This window comes from Xyrauchen texanus, chromosome 33 (genome assembly GCF_025860055.1).
Source record: "Xyrauchen texanus isolate HMW12.3.18 chromosome 33, RBS_HiC_50CHRs, whole genome shotgun sequence".
Taxonomy (NCBI): domain Eukaryota; kingdom Metazoa; phylum Chordata; class Actinopteri; order Cypriniformes; family Catostomidae; genus Xyrauchen; species Xyrauchen texanus.
In genome coordinates, this window is record NC_068308.1 from 4,021,519 (window position 1) to 4,045,336 (window position 23,818).

Below are 23,818 nucleotides of genomic sequence, written 5' to 3' on the forward strand. Positions count from 1 at the left end.
GGTGCTGTAACTTAAAGAACTAGTTAAAGTTAAAGAACTTATTGCATATGCTTAAGACATTAGTGTATCACCTTCTGTACTGGGAACTTACAACAAATAAGGGTGCACTTAGTTATTTTTTTGCTTATGTTGCAATTTTACATGGCACTTATTTCAGACCTAGCAATAGAAACTCAGCAAAAATGTTGCAAAAATATTTTAAAGATAATTTTGTAAAAATCTAAATAACTTAACAGATCTTTATTATAATTGGTTTAAACAATGTTTTCCATGCTTGCTCAATGAACCATAAACAATTAATGAACATGCACCTGTGGAACGGTCGTTAAGACACTAACAGCTGACAGACGGTAGACAATTAAGATCACAGTTGTAAAAACTGAGGACACTATAGAGACCTTATCCCTGCCCAGTATCCCTGCTCATCTGCATAAATGTGCCTTAGGCATGCTGCATGGAGGCATGAGGACTGCAGATGTGGCCAGGACAATAAATTGCAATGTCTGTACTGTGAAATGCAGCACGACAGGAAGGACAGCTGATCGTCTTCGCAGTGGCAGACCATGTGTAACAGTACCTGCACGGGATAAGTACATCTGAATAACACACCTGCTGGACTGGTACAGGATGGCAACAACAGCTGCTCGAGTTACACCAGGAACGCACAATACCTCCATCAATGCTCAGACTGTCCGCAACAGGCTGGACTGAGGGCTTGTAGGCCTGTTGTAAGGCAGGTCCTTACCAGACATCACCGGCAATAATGTTGCCTATGGGCGCAATCCCACCTTTGCTGGACCAGACAGGACTGGCAAAAAGTGCTCTTCACTGACGAGTTATGGTTTTGTTATGGTCGGACTCGCGTTTATCGTCGAAGGAATGAGCGTTACACCGTGGCCTTTACTCTGGAGCAGGATCAATTTGGAGGTGATTTTGGTGGTCTGTCATGGTCTAGGGCGGTGTGTCACAGCATCATTGGACTGAGTTTGTTATCATTGCAGGCAATCTCAATGTTGTGCATTACACATCCTCCTCCCTCATGTGGTACCCTTCCTGCAGGCTCATCCTGACATGACACTCCAGCATGACTATGCCACCAGTCATACTGCTCGTTCTGTGAGTGATTTCCTGCAAGACAGGAATGCCAATGTTCTGCCAAGGCCAGCAAAGAGCCCAGATCTCAATCCCATTTAGCACATCTGGGACCTGTTGGATGAAAGGGTGAGGGCTAGGGCCATTTCCCCCAGAAATATCTAGGAACTTGCAAGTGACTTGTTGGAAGAGTGGGGTAACATCTCACAGCAAGAACTGGCAAATCTGATGCAGTCCATGAGGAGGAGATGCACTGCAGTACTTAATGAAGCTGGTGACCACACCAGATACTGACTGTTACACATTATTCCATTTCTCTTAGTCACAAGTCTGTGAAGCATGTTCAGTTTATGTCTTAGTTGTTGAATATTTTTATGTTCATTCAAATATTTACATGTGTTAATTTGACGGAAAATAAAAGCAGTTGAAAGTGAGAGGACGTTTCTTTTTTTGCTACGTTTATTTGTTACATCATTTTTATTTGTATAGAGCATTTCACAACACACATGCTCTCAAAGCAGCTTTAGTGAAAATCCTGCATTAAGATCTTTAAATGTAATTGTGAAAAGAATGAAGAACACAAATGTTAAAGGGTAACTAAACCCTAAACCAACTTTTTTTAGTTAATGATCTGTAAGCATGGGGCTTTATTAGTACTGGTCATTGATTCAAGTAATTTTTTTGACATTTGTGTATAAAGTGTTTTAATTCTACAATATATGGTGTAAAAACGTCTGAGTGCTGCCCTCTTCAGGTTGAACGGTGGCTACTGCAGTTGAATTTTCCTATTGGCTGTTGCGGTACTTCGTGACATAAGCGGTGACAGCTGACGTAAGCAGGTTCCAGCTCACCACGGCAGATTCATGTACATGTCGTCTTGCGACCGTGTGAGGAATAATAATAACATAGAGTCTGACAGCAGCTGTCAATTAATCCGTCACTACGAGTCCCCCCCCCCCCCCGCACTCGGTTCGTTCCCTCTATCCCCGCCGGGGTCTGCCCACTTTTCCAGCATTTTCAAATATTGCTAGTGGGTGGAGTCAGACTCTGAGCAGGTGTTTAGTTACCCTTTAATGTCCAGAAAGAAACATGCTGAGCTCAGCTCAAATGCTTGTAGAGTGTTTTCAATGATGACATCAACATCAATAATTAAAAATTCTTCAAATTGATTTTTTTTCTTCCCATGGGTGTCTACTGAAACGATTTTTCTTTTTGCCGGATGTCACTGAGACTGCATAGGTGGTGCATAGGAAAATGGAATGCCCTCTTTGAATAATCCAAGCAATTCCTGATGCACTTGGAAATACATCAGTGGTTCTCAATCTTTTTGACTCAAGGACACCAGTTTTCAATGACAATATTCAAAAGGCCCACAATGTATGCCAAAATATTTCCTCTGGTAATTTAGCTGCAATGATTTAAAATGAACAGAAGTTAAAAGAACCATATATTCCTCAATAACATAACACGCTTTTGAAGGGAGTTGAATTAATATTGGTTGTCTTGTTTTTTTAGCAGTTTTGTCTACATCTACATCCTTAAAAAAAAAAAAAATGCTGCAATCCTGCACAAGATGCTTAAGAAATGGCAGGTTGCTGTGTAAGAATTACGTTTGCTGAGGCCTCTCGATCAGCACTACATTATAGAAAAATTTGTTCATTCTCAGATGGTACTAACCGCAGTCATAGGTCTTGCTATGCGAGACTATAGAAAAGTCACAAAAAAAATGTAAATATCTATTGAAGGCTGTTGGTAGTTTCTGTAGTGACACACTGAGGTGGTAACACTCATGGTAATCAAATCACATCTAAAATCATGACTACTTCATGACTCAGGTACCTTATAAAATTGGTTTTATTCTACATGGAGAGGGTCCCCTATTGGCGCTGCCATATTATAATCACATGGACGGCTTAATCTCAGTAACAGCCCTGTTATTTGACACTTTCACTCATTGATTAAATTAATCATGGCTGGCTGTGAAAAGTGAGCTTATACAATGACATCAGTAACTGAAAACTATTGAGTTTGAATGATGCTGCATCCACGCCATTAGGTGTCAAAGTCCAAGACAACGTCAACACAAACTTACTTGTGTGCATCTTTAACCAGTGCAGATAGATCTCAAAATGGCAAAAATATCAGTCTGGCCACTATATTGATCTGTCACTATCATATTGCATTATCTTTCATTTTGAGCTCTCAGGGGTATCTTGTATTTGATGAAGAAGATGACGTTTTATTTTTTGCTGCTGTGGTTGCAAATTGTAAAAACACTGGCAGTTAGAGGACATGCTGGCTTTACAATATATATTCTGTGTGTTGAGTGCCTCCCTGTTGCTTGATAGCTTTACGTTTTGTGTTTGAGCGTTGATGTTCTCACAAAATATTAAAAAGCCTTTATTTTTCATCTTGTGGGAAGACTGAAGCCTCCTGGTCTGTTAATTCCTCCCAGTGCACACATGAGGCGGAAATCTCTCCAGCCAGGAATGAGAGCATCACGATGAATTATTGAACACGATACAAGTGTAAACAGCGGTGAAGGACTGAGATTTCAGAGAGAGGCCACACAAACACACACACACACACACACACACACACACACACACACACACACAAACTCAAGCACAAACCCCCCTCACTTATAATTCCCAATGATGATTCTCAGTAATAATGCAGTCATGAAAATCATTCAGTGCGTATACTAGGGCTCTATTTTTGTTAGCGCACAAAGCTCAGTGCTACAACCACATTCTACGTCTTATCCAGTTGTCGTGCAAGTGGCCTGGGTGGGAGCGTTTGCACTAACCATGGGTGTATGTGCTCAAACTGTGGGTGTATTTTAATGAAGTGGCGCAAAGTGCAATTTGCTATTTTCCTGAGAAATAGGTCATTGTGCTAAGACACTTCAATACCACATCTGTTTTCAGCGCAAAGTCCAAATTCAGTTCCGCAATTTGCATTTTTTCTCTCCCCTTTTCAATCCAATTTGGAATGCCCTGTTCCCAGTGCGCTCTAAGTCCTTGTGGTGGCTCGTGACTCGCCTCAATCCGGGTGGCAGTGGACAAATCTCAGTTGCCTCCACGTCTGACAGTCAATCCGCGCATCTAATCTCATGGCTTGTTGAGCGTGTTACCGTGGTGCACGTGGAGGCTTCACACTATTCTATTAAACCACATTATAGTGACCATGAGGAGGTTATCCCATGTGACTCTATCCTTCCTAAGAAACTCTTTAGTTGCTTAGGAGACCTGGCTGGAGTCACTCAGCACGCCCTGGATTCGAACTTGTGACTCCGGGTGTGGTATTCAGCACCTTTACTCGCTGAGCTACACAATTTACTGTTTGAAGATTCCACCAGCAGGTGATAATAAAGTTAATGTTCAAACTCTAAAAATATGGTGGAACATCAAATTATTATTTACCTGACAATAGCCTTAGAATAGAAACTAAAATGTATAAGATTTGTGTTAAATCTATAGGTCATGATTTATTGTTCAATTATTATTATTATTATGTTTATATTTACAATTGTATTTATGATCTAATTTGTACTGGTATTTTTCCACCTTGTGTTGTAAAGGGATTTTTATGTCACTGCAAAAGGGGCTGGTGGAAGTAGTTGGAGAGGGTAAAATCTCCAAAGTCCATATTTCTCTACTTCTCATTTACTGCATAGAGTCCATTTACACCATCAACTTCTTAAGAATGTGCCGTCACGTTGTTATGTGCTTGAGGGAATGGACTATATATACACCAATGAACCTAATATGCTGTTGGTCCTCCACATGCTTCCAAAACAGCTCTGACCTGACAAGGCATGGACTCTACAAGACCCCTGAAGGTGTCCTGTGATATCTAGCACCAAGACCTAATCAGCAAATCCTTCAAGTCCTGTAAGTTACAAGGTGGAGCCGCCATGGATCGGACTTGTTGGTCCAGCACATCCTACACAATCGGTTTGAGATCTGGGAAATTTGGAGGCCAGGGCAACGCCTTGAACTACATCATGTTCCTTAGAACCATTCCTGCACAATGTGTGCAGTGTGGCAGGGTGCTTTATCCTGCTGAAAGAGGTCACAGGGAATGCCACTGCCATGAAGTGTACCTGGCCTGCAACGAGGTTTAGGAAGGTGGCACATGTCAAATAGACATCCACATGAATGGCTGGACCCAGGGTTTCCCAGCAGAACATTGCCCAGAACATCACACTCCCTCCACCAGCTTATTGTCTTCCCACAGTGCATCTTGGTGCCATGTGAGTGGTCATAATGTTTTGGCTCATCCGTGTATAATAGAATGCAGACGTGCCGAAGAAGAACCTCAGAATTAAATTGCACCCAATTAGAGCCTTGCACGTGGAGTTTCGCCAAACCAACTTGCGCCAGGACTTAGTACGTGCTTGCATGAAAATACCAAAACTTTATGGCCATGCCATTTACCTTTGCACTTTTGACTTATAGCATTGCGTTGCGCTTAGCGCTCTTAATATAGGGCCCATTGATTTTATTAATTTGCTGGGTTTTCATCCCCATTTTTATGCAAATACTGGGGTAGTCTTGGATAGAAACACCAAGATGCAAATACATTTCCATTTCCAAATTGTGAATAAAACAATGTATGGCCTACATTTGCTACATTTACATATCTTCAGAAGTAATATAAGTGTGGATGAGAAACAGATCAATATTTAAGTCCTTTTCACTGTATATTCTCCTCTCCGCCCAGAAGGTGGCGATATGCACTAAGAATGTGAATCACCAAAAACAAAAGAAGAAGAAAGTGAAAGATGAGATTTATAGTAAAAAAAACTTAAATATGAATCTGTTTCTCACCCACACTTATCATATTGTTTGTGAAGATGTGGATTTAACCTATTGGAGCTTCAAAATATGGTCACATTCCCTTGCATTGTGAGGACCTACAGAGCTGATGTATTCTTCAAAAACAAATGTGTTTGTGTTCTGCAGAAGAATGAATGTCATACACATCTGTGATGGTATGAGGGTGAGAAAATAAGAGAATTAACATTTTTGGTTGAACTAATAATTTAATCTATATATAGTATATAAATAATAATGTTAGTTCATAATGCATCAACTAATGTTAACTTGTACAACCTAGTATAAGTATATATTTAAATGAATATTAACCAGTAAAAAGAAATGCTGTAAAATAATTGTTAATTGTTAGTTAATGGTAACTAATGTAGTTAACTGATGTTTATGAATGCTTCATTTTTGCAGATATTATAATTGTAGAAAGATTCACATTGCTACAAATAAACATTACTTTTTTGCATCTTCGTTACTGCATTGGGTACCAAGTTTGGATAGGTTCCAAGAAAGTTTCTTACATTTTATTATAAACAGAGATTTACGCATTTCAATTTCATAACACATTTTCATCAAATTGAATTCAGTAATCTTTAATAATAAAAAAAACATTAAAAAAAATAAAAAATATTTCAAGTACACATCAATTTGATGGAATTTTGTTATGAAATTGAAATCCATAAATGTAAAAGAAAATACATATAACACATATAATGTCCTATTATATCACATATGATAACTTTGTTTTTTCACCTTTATCTTTGATACATGTCAAAAGTCATAATGATGTTAAAGTATTGATTTGTCTTTATTGCAGGAAGACCAAAATACTGTTCACAATCACAAATGCTTGTAAAACCATAAAGTACATAGAAGTATTCTTCCATATAATTTTTCCTAATAAAATCAAAAGCTTAAAATATCTCAAATAAGTGCTTCTTACAGATTTAAAAAGGTTTAATATTTTGTGTTAATAAAATGTTGGTAAACATAAAATAATTATTTTTACATTAATTATTAAAATGTTTTCTTAACATGTTTGTGCATTTACCAATTGTGCTAATTTCACAACAATATTTAAATACAAATAAAAAGAGTGTCTCTGGGCATAAAGTGCAATTGTGGGTTAGATCCTCCTTTCAATCACACAATTGTCTTTTAATGGTCATAAAAAAGGTAATTATATTCCACTTTACCTTTCTCTTAAATATTTAAAGATTCATCTTTTTTATGGTCCCTCCATGAGATCATTAGATGTCCCCATAAAAAGACATCATAAGCATATCCCCCAATCAGCTAGAACTGAAACAGTAGCATCTCTAAACAGGTTCCTTATGCACTTGTTGTATAATAAGATAAGCCTGTTTACATCATGTCCTACATCAGCGTGCAGCTCTTGGATCTGACTTTCCGGATGGCATTTGGACAGTCCAGGATCTCTTGGCATTGAGGATGCTGGGGAACTTGTTTGAGGCAAGAGTTGTAACGCTTCATAACTGGATGTTGTATTCCGGTGACGGAGGTGACTGTAGTTACATGAAACACATCACGAACACTGTTTTCAGAGTATCTGGACGTGCACTCTGTGTACGCCACTGCTCCAATCTGCCTGGCCAGAGTCGCACCCTGCAAATGAGCACAGCTTACCATCATTCCCATCATAAGAAACATTTTCAAAGAACAATGATGTAAACTTGGGTCTCGCACAAAGGTATGGTTTGACTTAAGGACAACAGTGTTAGGAACAAGACTTTAGGTGTGCCATGGGAATACATGTTTTATGTTATAAAGATTTTATTGAAAAATAAATGCTACTTTTTATCAGGTTGGTAGGCCTGTTAATGTATCCAAATATTAACACAAAATTATTTAAATTAACTTTTGGGTGTGTATGACTGAATAAACCTCAAATAAAATTTGTAATGATAAAAAAACAAAAAACAACTCTATGGCTAGATTATTTACAAGGTCAACCACCAGCTAATTTGAGGAATATGACCTTATTAGAAATGTATTTGTTTTTGCTGTTTTAAGCTATAATTTGAATTGTAAAAAAAATTATTTAGGCATATTATAATTAAGTGCCCAAGTCCTATCCTGTATATACACTGATGAGCCAAAGCATTATGACCACCTGCCTAATATGCTGTTGGTCTTTCAAGTGCCGACCTGCCCAGGCATGGACTCTACAGGACCCCTGAAGGTGTCCTGTGGTATCTGGCACCAAGACATTAGCAGCAGATCCTTCAAGTCCTGTAAGTTGTGAGGTGGAGCTGCCGTGGATCTGACTTGTTGGTCCAGCACATCCCACAGATGCTCAATCGGATTTAGATCTGGGGAGTTTGGAGGCCAGGGCAACACCTTGAACACTTCATTATTTTCCTCAAACCATTCCCGAACAATGTGTGCAGTGTGGCAGGGTGCTTTATCCTGCTGAAAGAAGCCACTGCCATCAGGGAATACCATTGCCATGAAGGGGTGTACCTGGTCTGCAACTATGTTTAGGTTGGTGGCATACATCTAATTGACGTCCACATAAATGGCCAGACCCATGGTTTCTCAGCAGAACATTGCCCAGAGCATCACACTCCCTCCACTGGCTTGTTGTCTTCCCACAGTGCATCTTGGTGCCATCACTTCCCCAGGTAAACAGTGCACACGTGCACAGCCGTCCACGTGATGTAAAAGAAAATAGGGACTCATCGGACCAGGCAACCTTCTTTCACTGCTCCTTGGTCCAGTTCCGATGCTCGTGTTTCCATTGTATGTGCTTTCGATGGTAGTCGTCATGGGCACTCTGGCCGGTCTGTGTCTATGCAGCCCCATAGGAAGCAGGGTGCAATGCACTGTGTGTTGTGACACATTCCTACCATAACCATCATGACATTTTTGTGTCTTATGCCACAGTAGAGCTTCTGTCGGTTCGGATCAGAGGGGATAGCCTTCGTTGCCCTTGTGCATCGATGAGCCTTGGGCACCCAACACCTTGTCGCCAGTTTGTGGTCTGTCCCTCCTTGGACCACTGTCGGTAAGTACTCACCACTGCTGACCGGGAGCACACCACAAGCCCTGCCATTTCAGAGATGCTCTGATCCAGTCGTCTGGCCATAACAATTTGGCCCTTGTCAAAGTCACTCAGGTCTTTACTCCTGCACATTTCTCCTGCATTCAACACATTGACAACTAGAACTGATTGTTCGCCTACTGTCTAATCTATACAGACCTCGACATGTGGCCTTGTTTGGAGATGATCAATGTTATTCACTTCACCTGTGATTGGTCATACTGTTTTGGCTCATCAGTGTATATAGAGAGAAGATATCTACATTGCATTTACATCTGTAGTGTTTAATAATGCATCTTTTACCCATTGATCAAGCGTATTTGTTGCAATATCACTAACAATTCTCAAATGCATTTCATAGCCAAAATTTTTCCAGCAGCACAATATCTGTGGCCTGAAGCATAGTGTGTGTGTGTGCAACCATTACAAGCTGACATACATGATCAAATATTAATAGAGCTGCACAAAACCATCAGGTCACAACTCTATTTACTAGCCTTCATATTTTTGTTGTTGACACATTAATATCCAAGAAAACATTCTACTCATTATTCAAACCCAGATGTGCTGACACAATATGTGGTGTCCACAAGGCGGCACCCTAAGAAAATAATGTTGATTCTAATTAAGAACACTTTATCTTAAAATGTTGACTTGTTGAATTTGTAATAGAAACGGCACGCTGTTACACACACGTTCATTGATACTTAGTATCATACTTAGTGCTCGCCATGTTCACGGTCTGTCACACTGCTGGTGCGCACTAATTCTAAAGTTACATTTTGTTTGGCACTACATTTATGGGTATATCAATTTCTGCCCAATGGGTCTCATGTGGGTCTCAATGAGGGCTCATTGCAGTACCATATTTGACCACAGATGTCTATTGGAAAAACTGAGGGGTTCAGTGGAGTTCAGGAGGTCAGAAGACTCTCTGCCTCATATGCTTGAATATCTATATCAAACACTGTCTAACTGAGATTTCAGCTACTTTACAACTTAAAAATAGGATACAAATGTATACTAGGACTGCTTTTAAATACATATGTCAGCATTTTTAACACATTTACGGGCAAACAAATGACATTGTTGGCAGTTTATAGAATGGATCTATGTTTTCAAGAGGATGAGTATTTAGGAGAGGCTCTGCCCTACATGCCCATATAGACGAGCTGCACTTGATAATAATGTAGATTTATGCAACAGCGCTCTTTTCTCGTCTCACTCACTCATTTCTGTTCTTTTAAAGGGGTCATGACATGGGTTTTTTTATTGTATTATTATGTTCCCTTAGGTGCAATTATAGTATTAATATATTTTTTTTTAAGAAAAACTTTTAAAATCTAGTGATTTATGACCTTTTCCCACCCTGTTTCTCATCCTCTGATTCAAACAGTCTGTTTTGGGGGCGTTTTCCATTTAAGACTTCAGTGTTAACGCCCACTGTTATGATTGGCTAACGTCAGTGCCTATGTATGAATTATTGACGCCCCAGCCAGAACAATATGCAAGTAAACTAAGTAAAAACACTGTGATTATTCATAATGAATGAAATTGCGCTTTAAAAAGTAGTTTAAAGTTTAAAATAGATTACTTACAGTTTGCGCCGTCGTTGTTCCCAGAATAGTCGGCACGGACTTATCTTTGAGCTAACAGTTTTCTGGCAAAGCCAGCATCATATTGAGATTTGTTCTCAAAACAGTCATCCTTAAAATGTACAGAACAAACGCTTAAGTTAACACTGCCGTGACTGGGACGTCCGCAAAAAATAAACTGCATCCATTTTTCCCTGACGTCTGGATCTTTCGGCAGCTTATTCAGAGGTTTTGTTTGACCACAGCCAGGAACAGCACATCTGTGTGGCATCGTAATTTTCCTGTGCACAAGTAGTCTCTGTCAGAGCTCGCTGTCCATCGACTGAACACTTGTGAGGCGCACGGCGATACGAAATGAGCGTAGTTGTCTTGCGCTTAAAGCGTAGTTATCTTGTGCTGGAGGCGGTCATATGCAAACGCTGATACGTCACTTCTAACCGTCACGTCACTTCTAACCATGAATCCAGAACGAGCTGTATTTTGATCTTGATTAAATAAATGATTCGTTTAGAATGGGGAGGACGTCTTAAAATATTAAACTTGCAGGACGTTTTAATGATACAAAGACCTCTTATATACCAAAAGATCAAGGCAAATTTGGTTTCTCATGTCATGACCCCTTTAAACTGTATCAAATCACACGAGAAATGCAAATATGAACTCACACCTGCTGTGATTAAATATTACAACTTTCCTCACACTTTATGGATGTAATTGCAAAGAGGTGCTGGCCTGTCCAAAGACTTAAATCTATAAATGAAGGCTTTTCGCACTTGGGTGATATTTCACTTGATGATTCAGTTTCACAATGCAAAGAGTGCAAATTACTTTTCATTTTGTTAAACAGCACATCTGGGTTTTATTTAAATAAGTTATCTATAAGGAGGTTTATCCTTCATCATTTAATGATTATACAGGTGTTCCATTAGTGCATATCAATATAAGGCTTTCCATTGACTTTTTAGATAATAGCAAGCAATATTTAATTTACCCTACCCCTAAATTTGACCCTCACAAAAAATATTTTGGGATAAATATATAATTTGTATTAAGCCGTATAAAGCTATACCGATTGTTGTGAGGTTAGGAGTTCACTTGGGCTGTCCTTATATTGTAGGTGAAAGAACAGCTCACCTGTTCATGTGTAACTGGTATGAGTGTGTGTTTGGCAAGCTCTCGCAGTGTATGGAGATCCGTCCGCTTGTCCAGTTTACAGCCCACTAACACTACTTTAGCACTGGGACAAAACTCCTGACTCTCACCAAGCCACTGCAGAGAGAGAGAGAACGCGCGAGAGAGAGAGAGACAGCGAGAGCAATGATAAAAGCCTCCAAACTTTAACTTTAATGAATGAACTGAATGAATAGTAAATTAAATACATTAAAAAAATCGTCATAGAATAAAATACAATAACATACAAAAACAACATAAACGATCAAGTGCAATAAAAAAATAATAATAATTATATATATACACACATACTTACTTTTGAGCTCGTGACATAATATTTTGTATGGATAATATGTAGGCCTTAGGACTGCACAATTTGGACAAAAAGTCATATTGCGATTATTTCAAAAAATATCTATATATTATATCTAAAATATATTTGAACTGCGATTATGATGGTAATGTTTTCCACATTTTCAACTGCAAAAAGGCTACTGGGGTTGTCACACTTGAGCCTTCTTTAAAAGAACCAAACTGAGACCTTTTTCAGTTCTCCAATTTTCATCTCATCAATCGATGCTGATCATTTCACTTTTTATCAGCAGCTCTGTCAAAACTGGTTATATTTAAGCTTTCTGCTCAATGTCACTGTTAATTAAATTTCCCTGTTGGTAAAACCAACTAGTTTTTCTGTCAAAAATAATGTTGATTGATTGAATAATTCAGTTTACACAAAATATAAATGTTACTCTTTATTCTAGGCCTTAAAAGCTAGTAGGCTTATACAAACTATTCTTTACTGTATATAAGATAGTCCTAAAGAATGAGGTTTAATGTCAAACTGAAGTTGAACCGATAACCCATTGGTGTAATTACATTTAAAGTGAACATTTTGGTTAGTCACCATTTAATTTTATTATTTTTATTCATTATTTTATAAGATTTAATTAAGCAATGCAAAACATTATAGTAACTCAATATTTGATATAGATTTATTATATGTATGTTCCTTCCTTTTCATTTTGTTGGTAATATTAGTTCCGCTTTCATTTGTTTCCGTGGGGAGTGTAATAAGGGCGACACGCTCTCTCGGGAGGGAAACAAATGACAGGAGAAGACTCTACAGGTGTTACTGTTAATGCTGTTTGCTCAGCAATCATTTAATAAAGACGTTTGAATTATACCCCATCTTGTATTCTGCGATATTATTATGAACCTGTGCCTTGCAGAGACTGAGATGCTGCTACCGCAGATAATAATAAAAAACGCTTAAAAGTTTACAAGCTCAGCTTCGTTTTGCTGCAGAATTTAGAGCAGCCTTCGGAGCTTCGTAAAAAATAATGGTTTCAAATATTAGAATGCACCATGTCATCCGCCAAATGCATCCAGTAAGCTATCTAACATCTTATGGAGGTTTTAGTCATAGTCACCTTTGGCTTGCTCACTGGAGGCTTAAAAACACTACAGTATGATTTTCTATAAAGCTGTTCACTGTGTTCTTTTACACATTTAAGACACTAAAGGGCATGACTTTCTGTTAAACTGATTTGAAATTATGTGTATTGTGAAAAGCGCTATACAAGTAAAAATATAATGATTTAAATAAATTAAAATACCATAGTTACTGCTTTTATTGTTACTAGGCCTACTATAAACCTTTAAAATCATATGGCATCACCTTCAAATTGTGTAAGAATCTTACAGAATATTTATTTCTCGCACTAATACCAAGTTACCACAGTGTTATTATAGTAACAATACGTGTAGTAACGATGGTATTTTGGCCAGAACTATGGTTTCCATGGAACTTCTATGGTTTTCATGTTTGTAGTGGTTATCAAATATGATGCTTTTGGGAAACTCAAAGCAACATTTGAAAGGAATAAAATCAAATATTGCACATCACATGACCAAACTTCATCATATTTAATTTGGCTCTGTATACTGTACATCAGTCAGATCTCTGCTTGTTTGTGTACTAACACTTACCCTGCATACTTTATGATGTGTGTTTACCTTTTTTAGTACACTGTCTAGTGTGTCTGGTCGACTGATGTCAAAGCAGATGAGAACAGCGTCTGAGTCCGGATAGGCCAGTGGACGCACATTATCATAGTAGGAGGAGCCTGTCAGGAACACATACACAGACTTTAATTCGTATCATACAAAAAACCTCAGCATTTGTCTCTCTCTAGGTTTCTTCCTCTTTTCAGGCACTATTTCTATAGAAGCTGTAAGAAATTGATTAATGACAATACTATTGAATTAATAGAATTGCAGACAGTGATGTCTGGAGAAAAATCTGAGTTATAATATACATAAAGCTAAATTAATTTCATGTTTCAAATAGATTATCAACCAAGAGGTTCTATTTGAGTTTAAGACTCTAATTTTAAATGTCATCCAACAGACTGTATACTGAATGTATACACAAGTGCATGTATGTATCCTGATTGCTGCACAGATGATCCAGAAATGTAATCCAACAATCATAAATTCAAATTTTGTCCCGCTCCATTGCAAGCAAAACCTGCTTTTATTTCACCTATTATATTCTTACCCACAAAAAGATCTCCATTGGTGCAAACTAAGCCCCCTATTATTATTGCTAGGCATCACTCTATGTGCTCCTTTCTTCACTAATGATGGCCGGCATGCTACTGAGTCTTAACCAATAATACACAGAAGTATTTAAACTGCATACGTAACAGTACTGCCATTATCGGCTGCATTTCCGAATTCACAGATATGACATCTAATATACCGGTATGTTTTTGTTGTTTTATCCGTTTATATATTTCAACCTGGATTTCACCATGAAAATTGCCATGAAAGCTAGCATGTCATTAAAGGAATATTCTTGGTTAAATTAAGCTCAATCGACAGCATTTGTGACATTATGTTGATTTAAGGTTACAATGAGGCACTTACAATGGAAGTGAATGGGGCCAATATTTGGAGGGTTTGAAAGCAGAAATGTGAAGCATATAATTTTATAAAAACATATTCAACCTTGTGTATTGGGGGCCTGGGTAGCTCAGCAAGTAAATACTCCGACTACCACCCCTGGAGCTCGCGAGTTAGAATCCCAGGGCATACTGAGTGACTCCAGCCAGGTCTCCTAAGCAACCAAATTGGTCCGGTAGAGGGTAGAGTCACATGGGGTAACCTTCTTGTGGTGGCTATAATGTGGTTCGCTATCGGTGGGGCACGTGGTGAGTTATGCGTGGATGCCACGGTGGATGGCTTGAAGCCTCCACATGCGCTATGTCTCAGGGGCTAATCTTTAGGCCTGTGTCCTGCTAAACTCATATAATTCTCGTTCAAATAATATGTCCAAACAAAGTCTCCTTTTAACTTTATCACTTTTTGTGGGGAGAAGGATTTTGGCATGTGAAAATGATGAGTGGCTAATGACTTTTGAACACCCGTAGCAACAGTGGCTGGTGAGCTACAAAGGTAATCAAGCCTTGCTGACCAGTGTTCACATAGCGTCAGCTACTGATGCAGTGTCTCGTTCTATTATTCAGGGTACCAATATAATACACAACCCAGATAGGGTATTTTTCAACTGTTCACAAACTGAAAAAGCTTTTGTTTACATCAATTAATCTTGCCAGCAAATTTTCAATCAGAATATTGTCATTTTCTATTATAAGCATTTAGACATAACCATACACTTCAATATGGATCCAGCTTCAACATGGCGCAGAGTATGGCTGCTGTGCTTCCAGCTCTGATTCAATATTGCAGTTTTTTGTTTGCTTTGTGTACAATTCTTGTGTTTTTCATCTTGGATGTCATCTGCCTTATTGTCTATGATAGACAAACACTTTTGGACATTGGTTCTTGAATCGCACTCCGAAAACCGGACTTTAAGTTCCTCAATGCAGACTCGCTGTTCAAACACAACAGCGGAGCCCTTTGTCTGTTCAGCCCGGCCACGGAAACATAGCCGGCAAAGGGGAAAGAGAGCCGGCATTCTCGTCAGACTAAGACGTTGAGCACATCGACCCCCGCTACCCAGTATTTTACTGGTAAATTTTCAGTCTCTGGACAACAAGCTCTGCGAGTGCAGATCTCTTTCCAACGATAGACGAGGGACTGCTGCATTATCTGCCTTACAAAAACTTGGACGTCTGCTGAGATTCCAGACTCCCATCGAACCCGTTGTGGTTCTCCATGCACCGAGCGAACAGAGTAAAAGTCCTCTCAGGTAAAGGCAGAGGTGGTGGTTTATGTTTTATGATAAACAAATCTTGGTGTGAAAAGTTCTATCAAGTCTTTATGCTTTCCTGTTCTGGAAATTCTCATGCTTCAGTTTCGACCATTCTGGCTACCGAGGGAATTCACAGCGGTCATTATCACAGCTGTGTACATCCCCCCACAAGCCGACACAGACCGGACACTCAAGGAACTGTATGGGAGTATAAGAACGCAGGAAACCTTTAACAAAACCAACTTCAAGTCAATAGCACCAAAATACTACCAACACATCAGTTTCAACACATGAGGGAACCGGGTTTTGGACAATAGCTACCCTCCCTTCCAGGATGGCTACAAATTCCACCCCCGCCCACCATTTGGCAAATCGGACCACTCTTCCGTTCTGCTTCTTCCCGCTTACAGGCAGAAACTGAAGCAGGAAGCACACGGGAGATGCTCTGATGATGACATCGAGGTCTACGCTGATAACGTATCGCGTTTCATCAGGAACTGCATAGATGATGTAGTGCCGACCAAAACAATATGGATCTACCCTAACCAGAAACCTGGATTTTTAGCGATGTTCTTGTGGCACTTAATATGAGGACCTCCGCTTTTAATTCTGGGAACGCGGAGGAGCATAAACAAGCCAGTTATGCCCTCCGCAAAACTATCAGTGCAGCCAAACACTAGTTTGAAGGACAGTTCAACACCACCGGCTCTAGAAGCATGTGGCAAGGAATTAATATCATCAAAGACTTCAAAGCGAATAAAAACTCTGCAGTGAACTCCTGGATGACGAGCTTAATACATTTTATGCTTGTTTCAAGGGAAACAACACCACCCTCATGGAGCTCCCGCGGCCGAAGCTGCAGAGGTTAGTTCACTCTCCATCTCTGTAGCAGACGTAACCCTATCCTTCCGATGGGTGAATATCCGTAAAGCCACAGGCCCACTCACTTTTACTCATAATTCATGCAGTCCCTTTATCTCCTTGTTAACAACAACAACATGCATTCTCTCTTGCAGTTGGTCAACAGATGCTGATCCTCCTCGCTCCTTCACGAATTATCTTGTGAGACTTAAATCAATGACTTGTTCAGTGGTTCAAACCAATGATATGCTCCTTCACAGCCTGCACTTTTTTGCTATTGGTTCACACTATAGTCAGTCTTTATAGGTGGGAAAAGCCACCAAAGCAGTCTCACACTTCAAACTAGTGTGCATGCTGATTGCTGAGCTACAGATAATTTAGGGGAACTGAGATCAAATAGTATGTAAGAATACTGTAGGTCAAGGTGATCTTTCCCCTGTGGTGTGACTCTTAAGAGCTGGGAAATATCTGATAGGGCTCAAAAACCTCATGAATTAATAACAGATCAGCATGCATCTGGTGTGTGTGGTTCCAAGTGCATGTGATCAGGTTTTTGGAGCATCTCAAATGTTTGAATTTCAAATCATCATGGAATTAAACAATTCCACGAAGGGGGCCTCATGTATAAAACTTTGCACAGATTTCTTCCTAAAAATCCTATAATTAGCAAATGTATATCACCTTTGAGTTTAATAAAATAAATAATAATGCAGACTGTAAATGTTACATGTGCCTAGAAGATAGATGCTGACTGCTGCTAAAAAATTATTTCTTAATCTTTGTCTTGTTTTAGAGTAAAAAGATTTAAAAAGCCTTTGTGTTTTCAGAGAATATATCTTGAATATAGTGTAGCCTATTATTCTCACCCCATTGGCACATTATTTTTGATTGATGTAAGCATAAATCAAACCTAAGTTATGCAGTTTTGCTTCTCAAGTCATTTTAAAACTGTTGATGTTTTGATAGATCCATAAAATTTAGATTTTGATTTTTTTACTGGAAACAAAACATACCGTTTACGAAAACACTGCTGAAAGGCAATGGTATTTTTCAAACAGTTTTTTAGGACCACAAATATGGAAATCGTTGCGCTTCGGGACTGATTATGTGAGGCATGAAACACATTTTATTAGCATGTTGTGCAATGCTACAACTGTACTGTTCCCTGTTTCTGATGAGACCTATCCAGACAGCTGACCATCAGTCTTTACTATGTTATAATCCATTTGACTTCTGAATGTGTCAGGCAGATTCTGTCATTTTACCATCTGCATGGTATAGAGCATGTTGCTAGCAATGCCAAGGTCATAGGTTCAATTCCCAGGGAACACACAAACTGAAAAATTTAAACCTTGAATAGGGTTTTGGATAAAAGTGTCTGCCAAATGCATAAATGTAAATGTATATTGGTGTGAACAAATAGTTGTCTATCGACTAGTTTTATCAATGTACTCATTTGTGTTAGTGTAGCTAATTTCAAATATGGCACATGAAGATGCCCAGGCAGGTTTGACATTAGTATTTCTAATTTTGGCAAAGACTTCCAAGTGTCTTGCAACCATCATGGTGCATTCACAAAAGATTTGAGATCTGATACTTTCATAGTACTTTTTGTATTTTTTGGTGCTCAACAGTGACTGTGACTATTCAGTGCTTGGAAAAGAGCAGTGTGAACACTGCTAAAATCTTCCTTTGTGTTACACATGAGAAAGAAATCATCATGACATGATCATACCAAAAGCTGTTAATACACAAACACAACCAATTCAATGTAACTATTCTGAATAGCATAAACACAATCACTCTTAATTCTTTCCTTACTGGGCCCCGATATACAATAGTGTGTAAATGGACTCATGATCACTGGTTTACACTGGGGCTGTCAACAGGGTTGAGAAACTAAATTACATTTTTTTTTACCTTAAATACTCAAATACTACATTTGTATTTAAATTTGAATTTTTTATGTCACCAGATTTTTAAACTGACGTTGTTTCCTTATTCCACAAGCATGAACACATGAACAAACAGCACTATATAATATTATTGCAAGAATATTCTTGGCTGTAAAAAAAAAGTGCATTCCATTTTAAAATAAAGTACATAAAATAATAAAAATGATTTCGCTAGTTATATTCTCAAATGTTAAGTAAAACAAGAGGAAAAACTCTTCAGTAGACAGTTCTATGTTAGCATTAATGATGTTCATGGAAAAAAAAATATTTTTGAACAAATCTTTCAAGAGAACGAATCGCTCCGTTCACCTCAATACACTTACTCATATTTCTCGTTCACTGACATCTCTCCCTTTAGAAGCCAATGAGTTCTAGTTTGAGACAAGAATTGTTGGTGGCTTTTTTTGCTTTACAGGCAGATGGCCCCTTGCGGGTTTGCGTGGAGTTCAAGTTTGGTGAACTTTGAAAGGCGAATTCGGCGCGTTGACCAACAGGAGTTTGTTTGGCAGTGTTACCTCTGTGTAGGGGTGCTTCGTACACAGCTACACTGAATATTCACAATGGATAAGAAGTGTGTACATTTTAGGGGCGAGTTTCTCTTTAACTTTTAGCTTGGCAATTCGTTTTTTTCTGCTGGTTTCACACATGATTAACTTCTGCCCACACCTTCTTTGCTTGTGAATGTTTGCCAAGCAAAGATAATGTGATGCACCTTTATGCCACAAATTGCCATTGCTAGTTCAAAAGATGCATCCAAGCCTCCTTAACTCATTTAGAAACGTCACCTTAGAACTAGTAACGACAGCTTAGGCTATTTCTAACAAGTTATTGGAGTAACAAGGACATATGTGTGTGTGAGAGAGAGAGAGAGCGCGACTAAGCAAGTGTGATTACCTGTGTCTGTCGCAGTGATGAACAGTAATGCTGATGCTGTGAGTTTAACTCTATTCCTCAGCTGTAGTGTGGTACAAATTCACTCCGAGCGATTGTGAAGTGATGCTGCCATCAGAATTATCCCACTTCCCACTTCTGAAGTTGCAATAATGAGTATGTCACATTCAAGCATTTTGTTGTCGGAGAGAACACAGAGGATGCCAGTTTCGTTCTTGCATGTTTCTTGGGGAACTCTTATTCCCCAAGTTTTCTCTTGGGGAACTCATATTTTTTTGTTTCCCAGTGGTAATTATGACTTGATTGGGTGTTTATGTGTATAAGTAATCTTGCATCTTGTGCAGGACCATGGTGTTTTTAGATGCTGTGTCAAAAAGTTTTTTTTTTGGTCAAAAATAACTTGATAATGAATAGATTCGATTAACTAAACAACAGTATAATCAGAACACTTCCTAAGTAACAACATGTGCTGCACATTACTGTGGAATGCATTACTCAGCCAAACTAGTTGGATCTGATTGGTTAGCTGATAAGGCCACACCTTCAGGTGCAGCAGTATGTTGATGAACCTGTTTCCAAAAACCATCACATGCAAAAACTAAACACTAACTCACATGGGTTATATGCTAAAACATTATTTCAGTACAATTTCAGGAGAAATTTATGAAATACCTCACCAAAGCCTTCAAAACAAAAACCTTTCTAGATATGCAAATAGAGTAAGCCCCAAAAGTATTTAAACAACTGATATACACGTTGAAACCATGCCAACTTCCTCAAACAGGCCAGATGTCTCTTATATTAAAAGTGCCTAATAGTCATAAATAATAATTTCCACTGACTGTCTTTAGTAGATCTAGGGAAGCTGTAGGCTAGCTGTCACACATGAAACCTGTCACAAGCGCTAATTCTTAGTTAGTGTAAGATTTTGAGGTAAAAGTCCAATTGTGCATGTATATGTGTATAATGTATTTGTGTTTTCTCTAGCAGTGGTTTTGTATGTTGGTTTTAAACATTTTGTTCATGACTGTCTCAAATCAAAAATATTTTTGTGATACAATCGTCCAAACTAAAATACCAATATCATGGAATTTTTGCTATAGCAGGTGGGTAAAAGAATGAACAAAATAAAATCTTACAGACAAAACAGTTGACTATATAAGGAAGGTAGATTATAACTAAAAGGTTGAACTATGTTCTCAGGACAGGAGTAGGCAATTTTTTTTTTTATATCTAACACACACACACACACACACACACAGGAGCGAAAATTTCATCAAAATGTTGGGGGGGACAATAAACATAACAATGTTTATCCACCCGACCCCCCCCCCCCCCCGTGATTTCCGCCTATGCACACACACACTGTATATATGTATATACATATGTGTAAGGTTGATGCAAGTTGTCTTGTATTTTTGTGTTGTAATTTTATACAATTTATTAACTACAGTTTCTTTTATCTACAAAAACATGGTTTGTTATTTTTGTATGTTAGCTTTTCCATGTTTACTAAATGTTTTGTGTTTCATAATTTTTTATGGTTTACATTTTTTTTTTTATCTGAAAATAGCATTTTAAATATTAGGTCATATGTTTTTTTTATTTAAATGGTATTTTCATATTTCAGTTAAAGGTATTAGAATCAAATCAAATCAGAGCCATAAACACTAGGTTCACATCGTGACAACTTGCCCCATATGCGCTCAAGTTGTAATGCAGTCTCTCTTACCTGACGTGTCCCACATGGTGAGCTCGATTCTCTGTTTGTCGATTTCAAAACTAGCCGTGTAGTTTTCAAAAACTGTTGGGACATATTTCTGAAACAAACATTTCAGAATAGATGATTAAATACAATTTCTGCCATTTCATAACAGAATAGCAAAGAGGTGTTTCTTAGTATTGAGAACTTCACAAAAGGAGAAAAACGTGGTTTTACAGTGGAAACATCGAAATAAAGAGAAGCCTTATCCTCAATCAGTTTATAACGACACCTCGTTTTGACGCTCATCTGTAGTAAACACCTTACATATTATTTTTTAAATAGCATTCTTATGATACAAATCTTAATCAAAGAGACAAACCTTTGCCATGTTATTTCATATCCCAAAAAATCGTTTCTACAAACCTCTGGATACGAGTCCTTGGCGAAAACATGTAATAAAGCCGTTTTTCCACACTGCGTGTCTCCGACCACCACGATCTTACAGCGGCTCGTCTCCATCGCACACAATAATCCTAAACTGACATCACCTTCTCAAAGTTTAGATGTCCAACAATGTCAAGAAATCTATGCAGACTCGTCTTCACTGTGCTTTTCTACTTTATTCCTCTAAGCGCTCAGTTGGTTACTCGGTCGTGAACCTGCGGTTTAATAAATGTCGATCATGCTATTCAATGAAAATCTGTCTGAACACGATCACGCCAATCGCAAATACTGCTTGACTCGTCTGAGACGCGTTGCGCGAGCTATCCTAAGCAGTGTCTATGTTGACCCCGCCTTTCCATAACTGCTGTCCAATAAAAAGGACATCAATATTTACTTATTTAAATAATTCAAAAGGAAAATAAAAAATAAGATCAGAGAGAGAGAGAGAGAGAGAGAGAGAGAGAGAGAGAGAGAGAGATCACTGCTCTGTGATAATACTGCTAAAATGAGAACATCATGATCACAGCAAACAAGTTTTGGTTCCAGGAACGTCCTGCTGCTTTCTGGAAACTACAGTTTTTTTACTTCTTCTTGAAAGAATTTTTTGAGCTTTTCGGGACTGGGTGGTAAGCACGTAGAAAAGCCTTTCCTTTATAAGTTAGGTTTATAATACCTAAGTGAACAAAAAAGAATGCTATCAAGACCAAACTCTTTGACTTTTGAATGAGATGTAATGTGTTTAATCATCGAAAGATGGCAGTGTTACTACGTCATCAATAGTTGGTCTTCCCTGAGGTTGACACCTTTTTAAATAATTGTTATTATTTCCATGTAGCCTTCCATGGTAATAAAACCTTTTTGTGGACATGACTCATTGTAGAATCACAGTCATATTGGTTGAAGTTGGAGTACCATGTCAAAATCGTGGAATAGCCTATGATTATGGCAATCAGATCTATGGTTTACAAAGTATAATATTACCATCTGGTACCACTAATGCACTATGGTACTGCCACATTTTAAGCCTAAGAGTGAGTGATTATACTTAGCGCAGAAATATTGTTAACTGTTTATAATTGATCGTATATGAGCTAAATAACAGCAAAGCAGCTTTTTAATGGAGAGCAAGGAATGTTAAAGAAGGGTTCATGTAGCTCAACTGATAAAGCAATGCACTCACAATGCAACAGCCATAGGTTCAGTTCCCAGGGAACACACAAACTGATCAAATATATACCCTGAATGCACTGTAAATTGTTTTGAGTAAATACATAAATTATGGGCAGAAACTAGAAAAAAAATCATATTTTTGTAATGCACTAATAAGTTTAATTATAAATATTTTGTCCCATTGAAAAACACATTCGACAATAAAACTGATTTTGAGTGGGAATGCAGTAAATTGACTTATATTAACCACATTAACATCAGTAAATGTTAGGCTCTTAACGATTAAAGGGATAGTTCCCCCAAAAAGATCATTTGTTCATTTACTCACTCTCATACCATTTCAAACTTACATGACTTTTTTTTCGTCTGCGGTATAGTTTTGGGTTCGAGTCCACCTTAGTCGAGTCCAAGTTTTAAACAATCGAGTCTGAGTCCAAAAGGGACCGAGTCGGACTCAATATAGAGTCCATAACAGGCCGAGTCCAAATTAATCTGTTCATGAAGCTGAACTTAAACATGCTTTAGGTGTATGAAGACAAAACTGTCCTTCAACACAAATCTTATTGCGTTCTGTTGACATTTAAATTATTTGTTGCTTTTTACTCTCCACTCAAACATAGACTAAAGAAAGTGAAAGCTGCGTTAGTCATTACAACCAGTTATTATTATTTCAATTTTTATGTCCATTTCATTTTCAAATTGTCCATTCAATTTAGTTTAGTTTGATCTAAAATTATGGATGAAATGCATTTAATATAATTAATTAAATACAGTCAAAATGTTTAATACATTTAATAAATGGTCAAATTAAAACAAT

The 23,818-nt window shown here is 38.1% G+C and overlaps 1 protein-coding gene across 1 annotated transcript; it reads right to left on the reverse strand.

Moving 5' to 3' along the window:
* Window positions 1–6,742: 6,742 nt before the first annotated feature.
* Window positions 6,743–22,134, reverse strand: LOC127626534 (rho-related GTP-binding protein RhoN-like). Its single transcript, XM_052102403.1, has 5 exons — window positions 21,811–22,134; window positions 21,415–21,502; window positions 13,773–13,882; window positions 11,721–11,855; window positions 6,743–7,553 (listed from the first exon to the last, which is right to left on the reverse strand). The coding sequence occupies exons 1-5, from the start codon at window positions 21,904–21,906 to the stop codon at window positions 7,305–7,307; spliced, it is 678 nt and encodes a 225-aa protein (XP_051958363.1). The 5' UTR covers window positions 21,907–22,134; the 3' UTR covers window positions 6,743–7,304.
* Between the last annotated feature and the right edge of the window lie 1,684 nt (window positions 22,135–23,818).